Source organism: Dryobates pubescens, chromosome 13, assembly GCF_014839835.1.
Source record: "Dryobates pubescens isolate bDryPub1 chromosome 13, bDryPub1.pri, whole genome shotgun sequence".
Taxonomy (NCBI): Eukaryota; Metazoa; Chordata; class Aves; order Piciformes; family Picidae; genus Dryobates; species Dryobates pubescens.
In genome coordinates, this window is record NC_071624.1 from 10,438,938 (window position 1) to 10,453,539 (window position 14,602).

Sequence of the window (14,602 nt, forward strand, 5' to 3'; positions counted from 1 at the left end):
TAACAGCACTTAAATCCGGGTTCAACACACGGAAGAAAATAACAGGTATGTGACTTTTGCTTTAGGAGGGGTGAAAAATCAGCCCATCCCTGCTAGCTGTTGGACTGAGAAAGCACAGCTTCACAGCAGATGCTCTGCAGCAGGCACAGATGGGTTTGAGGGAGAACATAGCTCTGCCGGGCATCTCTTCTCTGCATCACAGGGTGTGAAAATCCAGCCTTTGGGAAGAGCTTAAAATCATGAGCGCTGTTTCCTACCACGTGCCTGGATCCAGGGCTGAGGGGTGGCTTATTGATTCCTGTTTTCCTGTGACACAGAACAGAAATAACAGCATTGGGCTCCTCTGGGCTGAAAGCAAGGAGGAAGGTGGTGGGTCTGCCTCTCTCGCTCATGGGTTTGCTAACACGTCCACTAACATCAGAGGGATGAAGGGGAGGAGAGAGAAAAAGCAAAACCAAGGCATGGTCCCCTGAGCATTAAACCATCAGCTGTAGGATCTGAGGCTAGACAGCTCTGGGACAAGTTAAAAAATATTGCTGTGTGATAATAGATCAGTCGTAAATACGGAGCCTCCTCCGCCTCCCGTCGATAGCTCTGCTGGGAAATCCCAACGCAATTCAGCCCTCACCGCCGGCTCACCAAGCTGCCGGGCTGCCAAGCGCCAGCCCCTTGAGCCCCGCGGCTGCTGTGGCTGCCTGCTGGGAGGGCTGGGAACAGGCAGCGGAGAAGAACAGCAACATCAGGCTTTGCATTTGCTGGCACCTTGTGACCTGCTGAAGTGGTGAGAGCTTCTCTCCAGGGAGACAGGCGCAGAGACGGCAATTTATCAGTCTGGCTGCGGTGAAAGGCCAGCAAAAATGTCTCTGGGTGAGGTTTGCCCATTCTTGGCTGTGTGTGAGTGTCAGGCATGAGATGTGAGTTGGCTGCAGCAGAGCCCAGCCCAAGATGGACAAGGAGGGCAGCCAGGACCTGTCCAAGACCCACGAGGACAGAGAGCATCCTTTCTCCCTCAGCTACCTTCCCTGGGATCAGTTTGCTGCCCCCATGCCAGCTGAGGGCTGGCCACAGCTCACCATCCCTAGGGGCTGAGCTCAGCCATGAGGGCTTGCTCTGGGCTCCAAAAGTGTCAAGAGCCATGAAAAGCAGCACTTTGGGGAATATTTGCTCAGAAAGAAATGGGGGATGGGCACAGCTGCATGTCAGTGAGGGGTGTCCTGGAAGGACTCCAAAACCTGGGCTGGAGTCCATGTATGCATGGGTGTCTCAGAGTAATGGGGAGGGGATGGAGGGGATGGAGAGGATGAAGGGTGGAGGGAACATGCATGCACGGCACAAGGAGACAGGCAGGCAAGCAGGCTGCAGCAAAGAGAAGACAAGGGTAAAAGCAGTGTATGCACACAAAGCCATGGGTAGGGAGGACTGGGTGTGTGCAGAAGGCATTGCAGGGAAGCAAGAGATGGCTCTGCCCTTGTAAGAGTGGAGAGATGCAAGAAAGAAAATAAGGACCCCCACAGGGATGTGGTCTCCACCAGAGCTGTCTTCTCAGGCGGAGGCAAGGGAGTTTCCCCTTAGTAGCTGGGTGGCTGGGGAGGCTGCAGACAGCTAGACATGATGACTAGAGCTGGGAAAACCTCAGCATGGAAAGAAGAGGGCTACAATGGCAATGGCAGCAAGAAACTTGGCCACATCTCTTGTTCATGACATAACACCAGTGGGGAGAGGGTGGACTGCTCCCAGCACAGGAAGAGCCACAAAGGATGGAAGAGAGATCATCGAGGCTGCAGAACCAGCCTTCTCCTTTGCAGCCAAGCCACTTACCCCAGGCCACCCCAGACAAGGAGAGACATACTCATTCAAACACAAGCCCCAAGCACTTCCTCAGACACTGTCCCCTTGACAAAAAGCCTTGGGACATCACTGATACTCCCTCCTAGGAGGACAGGTCGTAGTGGCTCTCTTTCTTCAGGATGTTCTTACTGATGACACCTAGCCCTGCTGCCATGGCACCATTGCCCTCCACACGAAGATGGGTACCAGCAGGGCTTTGAGAGCCTGCACTTTGCATCATGTGTGCTTCTCTAGTGCTCTGAGACTGGAAAACCACAGCAAGAGAGCAGTTCATCCACAGACCATGGTCGTACCCATGAAGGATATGGTTTAGGGGGATCGCGCTGCAGGAAAACAGCTGGACACAGGGTGTAGCGGAGGGTATCCCCTATCTGGGGAAGCTGGGCCGTCCCGGTGAGTTGACAGAGATCTCACAGCTCCATCTGCTGGTTCCACGGTTAGGGCTGCAGAAGCTGCAGAAGAGGGAAGGATCTGAAGAAAGGGGGTAATTTGTGCAGGACAGAGTGCTAAAGAAGAAAAAGCCACACGGTCCCTGGATCACACATGGTTTTCTTGTTATTTTGGGGGTTTTAACCAATAGCCTGCAGGTTGCCTTCATGAAAATAAAGGAGAGGCTTAAACCAGCAAATAAAAATTCCAAGCCCACAGTAAGCAGCGTAATAGGCTTTTCAGGACACAGCAAGGATGAGACCACCTGAGAAGCTTTGTAGCCAGGGCTTGATGCTATGAAAGCTGTTCTGGCAATGCTGGTTTTGGTGACTGCCTTTTCTTCAGCCCATCTTTCTTATATCAGTTCAGTTGGGAAATATTTTCTATCACATCCACCTGCAGCACCAAATCATTTGCAGAGTCAGGAGGCAACAGAAATAGCTGCCTTGGCAGCTCTGCAGGTCTGGCCCTCATTGGGCTTGTCTGACAGCTTGAAAAACAATTTCAGCAACTCTCCAGCTTGCCCTCAGGCTTACTTCCTCCAACCAGACAGAGGAGTTTGGTTGCAGCACTCACCACACTTCATCCCCCTCCTTTTATGGCGACTCTCCAGTGGGGAATTAGGCCCAGTTCTCCACCTCCTGCAGGATGAAGCCCTCTGTATACTGGGGATGGACTCAGGTTGCCACTGCTCAGTTCTGTGGTGTTTCTCACCTAGCACAGAAACCTGACCTGCTTCCACCCTCCTTCCAAAATAGTCCCCCACAGGACTACCCCAGAGAATCTGAATCAGTAGCCTTGGTGGACCAGTGTCAGTCAAACTCCAGTCCCACTGCAGGTGCCCTGGGCTGACTGCCTTGGCAGTGGAGGAAGAGTCAAAGTTCAAGCACGAGAAATGAAACCAAAATTAGTTGCCCACTGTGCCCAAATGGTTCTTCTCTGGCTCATACATGTCTTTTTTCACCTACAGGAGCAGCAAGGGACAAGAAGTCCCTGGCCCTGTTCACAGAGTATCATCCAGCAAGGACTGAAGAGAGTGCTAGTCCTGCCCAACACAAAACCTCAGTCAGCCACCACACACAAAGAAGAAGGAACAAAAAGAAGCATTTCAGCAATAAAGTTACCCTGGGGGACTCCCTGTCACAGGAAAACTGGGATTCACAGTGGCAACAGGAGAGCAATCAGGCTGTTGACATGAAAAAAGGAAAAGCAGGAAAAGTTTTTGAACTTCAGGTCAGGGGAAGATGATCCCAGAGGAGTCCCAGCCTCAGCTACCTCACTTCTGATTTTCCCCACCGTTTGCCTGCATCAGGGCAGATGGATCTCAATAGGCAGGGTTGGATTTGAGGCTTAGGATGTGAAGGCAATTTCAAAGGCTTTTACAAGTGTTTACAAACCAGTTTCACCTTGGTTTTCTGCACCAGGACATGCTGTCCCCATGGGCAAGTCCAGCAGCTCCCCTGTAGGAAAAGTAAGAAGCTAAAAGGGTACAGGGTGCAGGAGTTTTTCTCCTGACTCTATGATACCTATTAGGTCCTCTGAGCTCTGCAAGAGGCAAGAATCAGAATCCTCCTCTTCACCCAGACCTTGTAGCTCAGTAAATGCAATTTCCCCATGAGTGACCTAACAGAGGAGAGACTTGGGACTTACTGTCACAGTCTTCTTGCACTTGCCAATCTTGGGCACTGTCTCAGTCTGGAGAGGGAAAGAGACTCAGTTCTTTTGAATATTCCCGTGTTGTGAAATGAGAGGCACAAACGAGGCCAAAATATCAACAGCTAGACTATTTATTACATAAATAAAATGGAAATAAGAAGGGGAGAGGGAGAAGATAGAGAGGGAGAGAGAGAAGAGAGAGAGAAGAAGAAAGGAATTCTATTACTACGCCCCTCACCCCCCCAAGACAGTTTGAGTCTGTGGAGGAAAGGTGCTGCAGGAGATGCTGGGTTTGTAGAGAAACGGTGCTGAAGCTTTGGCTGGAGAAGAGATGTGATCCCTCTGGGCAGCCTGGGTCTGTAAAGAAAGGGTGCTGAGGCTTTGGCTGGAGAATAGATGAGGTCCACTGGGCAGCCTGGGTCAGCTCCATGAGTTGCAGTAGACGGGACTTAGGACACGGAGAGAGGGTTCAGTCTGCTTCCTTCCTCCTCAGCGGCATGGTCCTTCTTCTGTGTTTTTCTTCTTCTTAAGCCAGTAGTGGTCAAGTCTTTTATACAGTTTTTAGTCCTTAGGTATGTGTCCAAGCACTGTCCCTCAGGAATTCAGGAGCCAGGAAATCCTCCTTAGGTAAATATCCAGGTATCGTTCCCCAGGAAATCTTTCTGTGTATTCCTGTGTGTTTAGGCAGGGGTCTAGATGGAGGGGGGGAGGGCCTCCACCTTCCCCTTCTCCACCTAACCTGCCCACACACCCATTACACCCATTGTCTCGCCATCCTCCCTTCCTGGAAATGACCTTGTCCTGAAGGCGTGATGGCTGGGTCCTCGGGCCACTGTTGTAGGCCAGCTGCAGTCAGTGTTATCACGATGCAATCGCAAGGTGATTTGCATCCAGGATTGGTCTTTGCACCTTCTTTCCAGTGGCTCTGCCCAACAACATATTGTCTGGGCAAGCAGCACGTGATTTTATCTTTGTTGAGTCATACAAGGAATTTAGACTCTCACAGGCACCCTTTGCTCCCATCACTGGTGCCCAGCCAGCTGGGAGGGGTTTGTCTTTGCCAGAGTGTTTTTCAGAACCATAGTCACAGAATCATAGAATGGTTTGGGTTGGGAAGGACTTTCAAAGATCACCTAGTATCAACCCCATGCCATGGCCAGAGACATCTTCCACAAGACCAGGCTGCTCAAAGCCCCAGTCAGCCTGGCCTTGAACACTTCCAGGGAGGGACCATCCACAGCTTCTCTGAGCAACCTATTCCAGTGCCACACCACTCTGGCAGTGAAGAGTTTCTTCCTAATATCTAATCCAAATCTATCCTTTTTCATCCTATCACTACAGTCCCTGATAAAGAATCTTCTTGTGAAATCTCAGTACCCAGATGTTTCTGGAGGACAACACAACATCCAGGTCCCTGGTAACACAAGGGACATGCAATGGTGCACAGGGCCAGAGCAGATGCTACTGCATACAGCTCACAGGAGACAATGCCAATGTCCACTGGCATCATCTTCCCATGACTTTGCTGCAAGCCTCCAGCTCTATGGGCCCCTCAGCTGTTTGGGTGCCCAATTCCATCAAAACCAAAGGCAGGGGAAAATAAGGATGCATCTGCCTATGAACCCAGCTGGTGGATAAAGGCAGTCCTCAGCTTCCCTCCAAGCTGCTCACATGTACCTAGAAAAGGCTTTGAAGAAATTAAAAAGCACAAATGCATCCTTGGGCTGAAGAGAAAGGACCTGGTTTATTCTCATAAACACACTCATCCTTTGCATGGCCAGCTGAGGGTTGTCCTCATGAAGAATTTGTCCCATAAGAAACCCCAGCAGGCTCCCCAAGGCTGTGGGCACCCCAATGTGTCCCTGTGCTCCTAGGAGCCAAGGAAGCTTTGCCATGACACGAGCAAGAACTGACCTTGAGCACCCAGCTTTCCAGGTGCTCCATCAGCTCTCCCCAGTCATCACCCCAGTTCCTCTTTGTGGTCCTCAGCCCCCACTACTACATAGTGAAATAAAACAGGATGAAAAGGAGCACTCCCAAAACAAAAAGCAAAGAGCTGCCAATGCAGCAGCACCATTTCCAGGAGAATCTGCTATTGGAGAGGGAAGGGAGGTGGGTTGGGATAGTGTGGAGCCTCATGCCATGGCTTTTCAGGGTGTGGTGGGTCCTGGGCTTGCCCACATCCACCAAGGGCTTCCTGTCATCTGATGCTGGGGCCAGCTGTGCCTTGCTGCAAACGCCAAGCTGGCAGCCCTCACAGCGGGTGCTGTCGTGTGGCCCTGACACTGGTACATCCACCACAACTTCCAGGAAATCGGAGGCCTGGATGCTCACATGGTAGAAGTAATTGAGAATCGTTAGCACCAGGTTGTGCAGAACCTTCTTTATAGTCTCCTGGCTGAAGTCAGGCTCCTCCAGCTGGGGGTGAGGGCACTGTCTGCATGACTGGCGGAAGACTCTCATCCGCACCTTGCCTCGGCCCTTGTGCAAGCACATGTGGAACAGGATGTGCACTTTGGCTGAAGACCACTCATGAAAGCACTGGGAGCACTGAAACCTGTCAGGGCACAGAGGAGATCGGCTCATTCCAGGCTCCCTGTGCTAAGCCAGTGGCTCTCTGCACAGTCAGAAGGGACCAGGGCAGCTGCAGGCCTGATGGGTTAACCTCATGCATGAAAGCTCTACACAAAACTGTCCTTGCTCTAACAGCATCATGCCAGTCTGGGGATGTAAACTCAGGGCTGGCTCCAGAATTAAAAGATTTTGGGAGCCAGGCTGTCTTCTGGGCCCACCCTAGTCCCTATTCCCAGACCCACTGACAGGAGCAGAGGTCCTTGGGGAGGGAAGCATCAAGTCCCAGCTCCATTTGGGGCTTCAGGCCCTTGCCTGTGCTGGCTCATCACAGCTCAGCAGAAAGCCAACATCAAGCCAAGGTTTGGGGAAGTCAAGAAAAAAAAAAAGAAGAAAAATAGAAGGAAGGTGTGGGTAGAGGCTGCAGGGCAGGTGAGGACATGTCTTGAGGAGTGAAAAGACACATAACCCACAGCTCTGTGTCTTGCACAATCTGTATGGGGGCTGGCAGCCAAAGTCTTTGTTTGCTGTCGCCCAGGCAGGATGTCTGGCTGATGCCCAAGGTCCTGCCTGGGTTGGAAATGGTTAAGATGGGGCCTCTCATCAGTTATGCAGAGCCACAAGTGCTCCATTCTCCAAGATCCCACAGCCTAGGGCAGGAGAAGGAATAGTGAGATGCTAGTCCATGTCCCAGTAGACAGCAGCTTCTCATCCTCGGGTGTGTTACAACTACCCCTGCTTGCTGAAGAAGCCTTTTGTATCTTGACACCAACAAAGAGAAAAGATGTTCTTTGGCCCTGTGGAGTTGCCACACTCTCCTCCAACTATCATGACTTTTTTCTTTCAGTTTGGAAATAACCCACCAAGCTTGGAAGAAAATGGGAAAACCCCTCCCAACCTCATCCGCCTCCAGACTGCCCTTTTCAGACCCAAAGCTGTTTCCTACAAGCTAACTTTGAGAAAGTGAACTGGCAGCCCATTGTCCCTGGTCCCATTCCAAAGACCAAGCCAGCAGCCCCCTACCTCCCAGGAGCACAGCGTGGCACAAACTCCTTCCAGCCAGGCTTGAGGTCATGGACCTGCAGGCTATCATCCTCCCGAAGTTTCCATGGCTCTTTTAAGTGCTTAGCTGCAATCTCTGCAAAAATATCCTGCCAGGTCTTCATGGTCCCACCTGGAGCTGGGGAAGAGGGAGCTGCCTTTTCCTCAAACTCTTCCTCTGGGCACAACACCTCTGCACTTGGAGAGGAGAACCTTTGCTCCTGTGTGAGCAGCAGTGCCCCACCCCAATCCCTATAGTAACAGGCTCTGCTGACGCTGCACCGTGTCCTAGCTGGGTGAAATGTCCCCGAAATCAAGGACAAGGTGGGTTTCCCAGTTACACACATGAAGCCCTGACCATGCTGAAGCTGTGCTTTCATGATGCTCTTCTGTCCATAGGCAGAGGGGTTGGAATTGAAACCTCCTGCCGGGCTGCCTGTGCCCATCACGGCATCTAGGGTGAAGAAGCAGAGATTGTGTAGGAGTAACGGAAGCAAAACCCACTGAAAGCACAGGACTCAGCAGCTGATAAGGCCCCATATGACCTTATCTGTCTCGATGGCTGCCACCAAGCACAGGGTGTTTTTCACAGCTTTCAGCCGACTCAAGCACAAAAAGGCCCTGACGTGAAACCGCAAGGTGCAAAGTCGGGCAGGACAGCACCGCACCTGAAACCAAAGCAGACGAACTGTGCCCTCAGCTGAAAGCACCCAGGGAAGCTATGAACAGTGGGGGTGGGTGCTGCTGAAGCCCTCTGCCCCTCAGCTCGCTCCTATCCGGGTGTGCAGGTTGCCCAGGGCATCCCATGGAGAGTGATGAAGGATGAAGAACAGGTTAGATAAGATGCCAGATAACAGCTGCTCTTGAGATAGGGGAAGATCTGCAGCTTGATAAAGCAAGCTCAGCTTGCCACTTAAATAAAACCATCTCATTTCATGTGAAGCTGCCAGAGGAGACCATCCTGTGCACAGAAAGGGCACAAAACACCCCAAAATGCCCAGCCTGGGAGAAAATGTGCTGGGTGGCTGATGAGGATGAAGCCACCAGGGAAACTCACAGCAGCTCCTCATGCTGAGTGCCCAGAGCAGCACCCAGGCTCCCAGAAGCAGAGGTGGTTTAATGCAAAGACTGTAGGACATTAAAGAATGAAGTAGGACAGACCTCTGCTTAAAAAAAGGGCAGAAGAGCCTTGAGATCAGCCTTAAAATACTTCATATTAGTTTCAAATAATCTATGTTCCCACAGCAGCCCTTCTGGCTTTAACAGTCCAGGCACAGGCCCCCAGAGCTGGCTGGGGCAATGGGGATTGCTGAGAATGTAGGTGACAGCAACTGTGGTCTCACAAGAGTGGCGCCATGGCTGCTGGCAGTAAGTGCAGCAGCTGTAAGGTCTTAAGAGGCACTAGCACACCAGGCTCATCCTCCAGATCTCTAAACGGGGGACAGGTGACATAGGTAAGTCCCAGTAACCACAGGCTGGCAGGGAGCCTCTGATCTTTGCTGCTGGAAGGGAAAAGTCAGTGAGTCATTTGTATAAAGAGCCCTCTAGCACCTTCCTAACGTGTACTGCCCCTCCTGCAAGAGTGGAGGGAGGTAAATGAGGTCCTGAGGCAGATCCTATCTTCAGCTTCAGCATTCTTCCCTGCTTTGAGATCCTTCCACCTTTAATTATGCCTTGATGCTATGATCTGGAGCAAGATTAGAAGGAAGGAAAGGAGGTTTCCTGGAAGCCAAAATAAGGCCCACAGGATTTTTATGGAAAGCTAACAAAGTCCTAACCCATGGATAGGAGCTGAGTCACTCCCTGCCTGAGAGCTTTGCCACGGGGACACAGGGTTCCTCTTGGGCTGGGGCAGCAACCTACAAGCAGGACAGTGAAAGAGGAGTCATCCCACCAGTGCTTCCATTGCAGACAAGTGAGGACTGGGGCATATCCTTGGCTCTGATTTGGTGCACTGGGAGGAAGAAAGGGAGCAGGAGATATCCCTGGCCCCCTTCTCACTCCTTTCTCAGAGCACTGGGGCTGCATTCCTATGGGTTCTGTATAGAAGACTCCTTTGTGCAGCCTGCCACAGATGGGTCTCCAGGGCTGCAAGCTTCACAGTGTGCAAAGCAGGAGCTAAGTGGGAGCAGGGCTGGCCTCATAGCTGGCACCATGCAGTGCCCAGCAATACTGTGACCCAGCATGGCATAATGAGCCACCAGCAACAGGGTGATCAGGATGGGGCTACCACCCTGCAGTATCTACCTGTCCTCTTGGACACCTCTGTTAGCAGCTGAGATTTACCCTTAAGGGCTTTAAGGTAGGAAAAACCTAAAGGTTTTGACGTCTCCCTTCTAGGGCATCCATGCCTGTGTTACCTGAAGCTATTTTGAAGAGGAGTTGTCCCCTGGGGAGGCAGCTCTCTCTACTGGTACTCTGATATTCACCAGAAAAACCCAATCCCTTCATCTGGGGGACCTGTGGTTTCAGCACAGTTGTTCCTCCCCAGGGCTGCAGCCATGAGGCAGAGGGCTGTTCCCACCAGGCAGACACTGCTCCCCATGATCCTCACCCCAGGGGATAAAATGCTGCCCCTCAGGCACACTGCTCAGTGAGAAGTCCCTGCCTCCAAAACACAGCTCTAATGGAAAGCAGCCCCCTGTTACATCATGGCAACACAGCTCAAATCATGATTCACAATGTGCTGAGCCCTCACAGTCGTCTCTGAGAAGGAGCCCAGTGCAGGTCCCCCCATTAAAAGCCTTTGACTTGCTCTTACTAAAGGGACTTTCCCAGAACCACCCACAGAGCTGAAACTATCTTGACGTGCTGTTCCACTTCACACACCTCCCAGCGCTGCCCAAGCACCTTGCCACTTACTGGTACCTGTGTGGAAACAAAACCTTCTCCTGCAGGTCCCCCGCAGCCCGGCCTTGACAGGGACCGGGGTTGAGCCCTGTCTTGGCCCCGTGGTCCTGCTGGGCTAGCTAGCTCCTGCCAGGAACGTCCCTTGCCGGTCCTCTCCATCCCAGCATGCTGGCTGTGACTCCTCCATAAGATACGTGAAGGAGACAAACACGAGGTGGAGCCTGACAGCAATTTCCCAGACACTTTCTCGCAGTCTGAAATAATTTTTTACTTCAGCTCCCACTCCCAGGTGAGCCACCCAGGCAAAAGGAGAAAGGTTATTTCCCAAAGTTCTTTCTCCACTTCTCCATCTCTCATGTGTCAGCCTCCTCATCCCTTATGCCTCTAGACTGAGGAAAAAGTGCCCACACTGCCCATCAGGACCTTGCTTCGCTCACGTGTGCCCCATCCCTGCTGGGACATCCATCCCTTCCCTTTGGGGTCACCCCATTCCCAGGTGGCTTCATACTGCCAGCAGTCCTCAGAAGGACTAAAAGGGGACCCGAGGCAGGATCACAGAGCAGGGCATCCCTTCAGCAGTGGGCACGGCAAGGCTTACAAGACAGACAGGCTGCTTCTGGGAAGCAGAATATCACCCTAAACACTTCTCTGTTTTTCACTGTTTGCTTTCTACTGGGGCTTTTTTCCTTGCTCTGAAAACTTCCTTCATCTTTTCCTGCACTAAACATGCCCAATTCTTCTCCCCCAGTCATTTTTCTCAGGGCATTTTTGCTCTTTTCTCCAGGTCATCAGGGTGAGTTTGACTTCTCTCTCTCCTTCTAAATGGCCCCTACACTCTCCCTCAACAGCATATTGCCTTCATTTCATCCATGCTTCCTCAAAAAAAAAACCCCAAACAAACATTTGCTAGCTTGCCTGTCATTGCAAGCTATTGATAACTGCTCATGGGATATAATTTCTTGGGTAGCCATCCACCCCCAGTGGCAGAATTTCCCATTCCCTTGATTTGTTTGTGAGAAAATCATGTGAGACAGCACAAAGATAGCATTGCTCCTGGTTCCCCTGTGGCCCCCAGTCCATTGCCCTAATGAAGAGAAAATGAGGTTGGTTTGAGACAGCATGCAACATGTTCCTGCTAAAGCTGCCTTCTCGGCCCCAGCACTGCCCTCCCGGTGTTTACCACTTGGTGGCCTTACTAATTTGTTCCAGTGGCTCTCTGGGTACAGGGGCAGGCTGACTCACCTAGACTTTACTGCATCCTGCAGATGATGAATTGGTTATCCATATCCTCCTAGGACACAGCTCTATGCCCCTGTACCCCACTAACCTTACTTACGGTCGTGGTGAATGGTTGTCATTCTGTCATGGTGAAACTCGCCACCTGTAGGGACAAGAAAAGGCTGTAGGTTCTCTTCCAAGCTTTGTAGTTGAGTTCTCAGAGCAGGATTGGTCCACCTGTCCAGGGCTGATTTGAAGCAAGGGGGATCAGGTCCTCTGGAAATGGGGACATGCCCAGGGTCATCTCTAGAGAGATGATGTTGCCCCATCACCCTGTACTGGGATGGAGAGGTATGCTGAGTGATGGGAAGAGATTTAAGGGAGGAAGTGGATGTGAAGGTGTGGGCAGGTACCACCATACATAGATTTGGGCTCCCTGTTTGTCTACTCAGCCTTGTGATGGTGTCTCAAGCTATAAGGAGAGCGCTTGGCCCCCTCTGACAAGGCTCTGCCCTGGTGCCATGAGCAAGGGGGGTGGTTTTGGGGGTGGTGAAGAAGGCAGGTTCAGGGCTTCTGCTAGGCCCCATGCAGCAGGATCTGGCCTGCTGGTATCCTCCTTAAGCAGCACTTTTTGACAAAGGGAGGAAGAGAGAGAAGGAGAAACCCTGGAGCAGACTCAAAGCAAAACTAGAGAAAGCAAAATCAGGGCAGTGGGAGGAAACACAGATGCTCTGCAAGCCTACAGCAGGCTTAGTGACAGACAGGGCAAGGTTTTCAGTGGGACAGGATGGAGGAGATGCTGTGAGACAAGAAGCTTCAGGACACACCAGGGCTATGCAAACTGGCTGTGGTTAGGGGTTCAGACAACCTGTCCAGCAGCCCATCCCTCCTACCACCAACCACAGCACCCACCAGCACACTCCACCCGGTTTCTTCCAGGACAAATAACCACTTCTCAGCAATTTAAGGTCAGGAGACACTTCCAAACCATAGGGCTTGACAGACCAGTCACACCCACAGATCACCCAGGGGACAGATAACCCTCACACACCACTGCAACACCTCCTGCCCAACCTATCCCAAACCTGAGACCTTCCAGTGCCCAGGACAGTGCTCACTTGTAAGAGACCTTACTGACACACGATCTGACCACTCCTCCCCTTGCCATCTGCAGGGTCCCATTTTGCAGGAATGGTGCTCTGCTGCTCCATGCTAATTCAAGCAGCAAGGGGAGGACTTCCTCTCCATCTTCACCTGTCTACCCACTTTTCGTGAGACTCAGTTTTTGGGCTCACAATGTTTCTTTGAGGGTTGCTTATTCACACATTTCTGATCACCTCCAATCAAGGCTGGTATATATAAGGAGCCAGGCTGGCTCACGAGCATCTGTCTAGGGGGCTTTGTTTGCTTAGATATAGCTCAGGAATATTTAAGTCACACATCCAACTTCCTGCAGATGCTGACTGGGATCATTTCCAGCTCTCTGAGGTCTCCAGTGGGACCTGGCCATTACCCATGAGCAAGAACCCAGCGTGGGACCCAGCAGGGATGAGAGCTGCTCTCTGAAGGTCCTAGCTGACGCACAGTCCCATGGAGCTGACAAAGCACTTTGTCACCAGTGGTGGTGGCAGCCACCCCTCGGGGAAGTGCTGGGTGTCCGTGGTCGGAAGTGGTTGTTCTAACTGCCAGACCAGGGTGTGCAGGAAACGGCAGCTTCAGCACCTGCAGCCACCCCCGGGGCTGCACCCAGGTCCCGGCACCGGAGGAGCTGCAGCACAGACTGGGGGGTTCTGAGTCTGCAGGGGGTGAGTTTGTTTGGAGCATAGCAGGCATGCAGTCTGGGGGGGTGCCTGCAGACTTACCAGGGAAGTTCTGTGCACATTTGTGTGCTCATGAGCATCTGTGTGTGCTGGGGATGCATGCGCTGGGCTGATACAGGGAAAACAAATCGGAACACCTCCCCAGTTTGGCTGCTGTGCCCTTGTGAGCACAAAGCACAGGGAAGGGGTTGTCAGGAGCATCCTCCATCATTCACATCACAGTGTGGGTAGGAATGAGGCAGGCAAACCCAAACCTACTCCTTGTCCTCCCTGGCCTTTCAGCAGTGATTCTCAGTGATGGCACATCCTGAGAGCACAGGAGTAAAGTCTAGGTACTATTTAATTTTATAGGACCTTGTTCTGCTACTACCACTGCTGTAAGTCTCAGTTTCCCCAAAATGGGATGCTGAGTACAAGGCTAGGACCTTGTTCTTCCTCTATTGGTGGCAGGTGGCTCCAAGGCTCAGAGAGAAGTGAAAAATCAGAGCCAGGTGGTAGAGTCTGCCTAACCACTTTGCAGCGAACCTCCTCTCCACAACTTGAACCAAAGTCCACTGAAACCTTGCCACCTATGGCCCTCTATAGCCACCAAAGCAGCTGTGGCAGAAAGGGTGTACCCCAAAATCATACCAGGCCCATCACAGCTCAGCCTTTTCTTGGTGCAGGCAGGAAAAGCCTAAGAACTTGAGGATGTCACCTCAGCCTCCTCAGAAAACCTGATGTAAGCCTTAGCATGACAGGCGGAAATGAGTTTGCTTGGGTGTCTGCTTAACTTGGGAGTGGAGAAAAGGGGCATAAACCTGCCAGCTGGCACAAATAGTGGGGAGCCAGCGGGTATGGGTGCTGTAGTGTGCAAAAGTAGGAAGACCATGATGCAGAGTGAGGGGCAGGGGAAGGAGGGATGTGGGATGGGAAAGTCAAAACTAGGGAATTCTCAGGCCAGGAGGTAAGCCAGCTTTTTCCAGATCCCATGCAGTGACTCCAGAAAGACTGGACTACTATTCCCACACTGGAGGAAGAGTCACAAACATGGGTGAATGCTTTCCTGGCTTGCATGGAAAGACAAGAGCAGTTCCTGTATATGAACACACTTGGCACCCCGTACCCAAGCAGGATGCTGGGACATAGGGGCTGACACCCATCTCAGGGCACTGCTTGGTTCAGGGGTG

At 51.9% G+C, this 14,602-nt stretch overlaps 1 protein-coding gene across 1 annotated transcript; it reads right to left on the reverse strand.

Moving 5' to 3' along the window:
- Positions 1-1,930: 1,930 nt before the first annotated feature.
- On the reverse strand, positions 1,931-7,670 carry LOC104303001 (receptor-transporting protein 3). The gene is made up of 4 exons (XM_054166561.1): positions 7,528-7,670; positions 6,172-6,490; positions 3,928-3,972; positions 1,931-2,092 (listed from the first exon to the last, which is right to left on the reverse strand). The coding sequence occupies exons 1-4, from the start codon at positions 7,668-7,670 to the stop codon at positions 1,931-1,933; spliced, it is 669 nt and encodes a 222-aa protein (XP_054022536.1).
- Between the last annotated feature and the right edge of the window lie 6,932 nt (positions 7,671-14,602).

Excerpts from the sequence above, each read along its gene's own strand:
- LOC104303001 (XM_054166561.1), bottom strand. The coding sequence starts at position 7,670 with ATGAAGACCTGGCAGGATATTTTTGCAGAGATTGCAGCTAAGCACTTA. Across the intron at positions 6,491-7,527 it reads CCACGCTGTGCTCCTGGGAG|GTTTCAGTGCTCCCAGTGCT; the intron begins GTAGGGGGCTGC and ends GTGCCCTGACAG. Across the intron at positions 2,093-3,927 it reads AGTGCAAGAAGACTGTGACA|TCTCAGAGCACTAGAGAAGC; the intron begins GTAAGTCCCAAG and ends GTGGTTTTCCAG.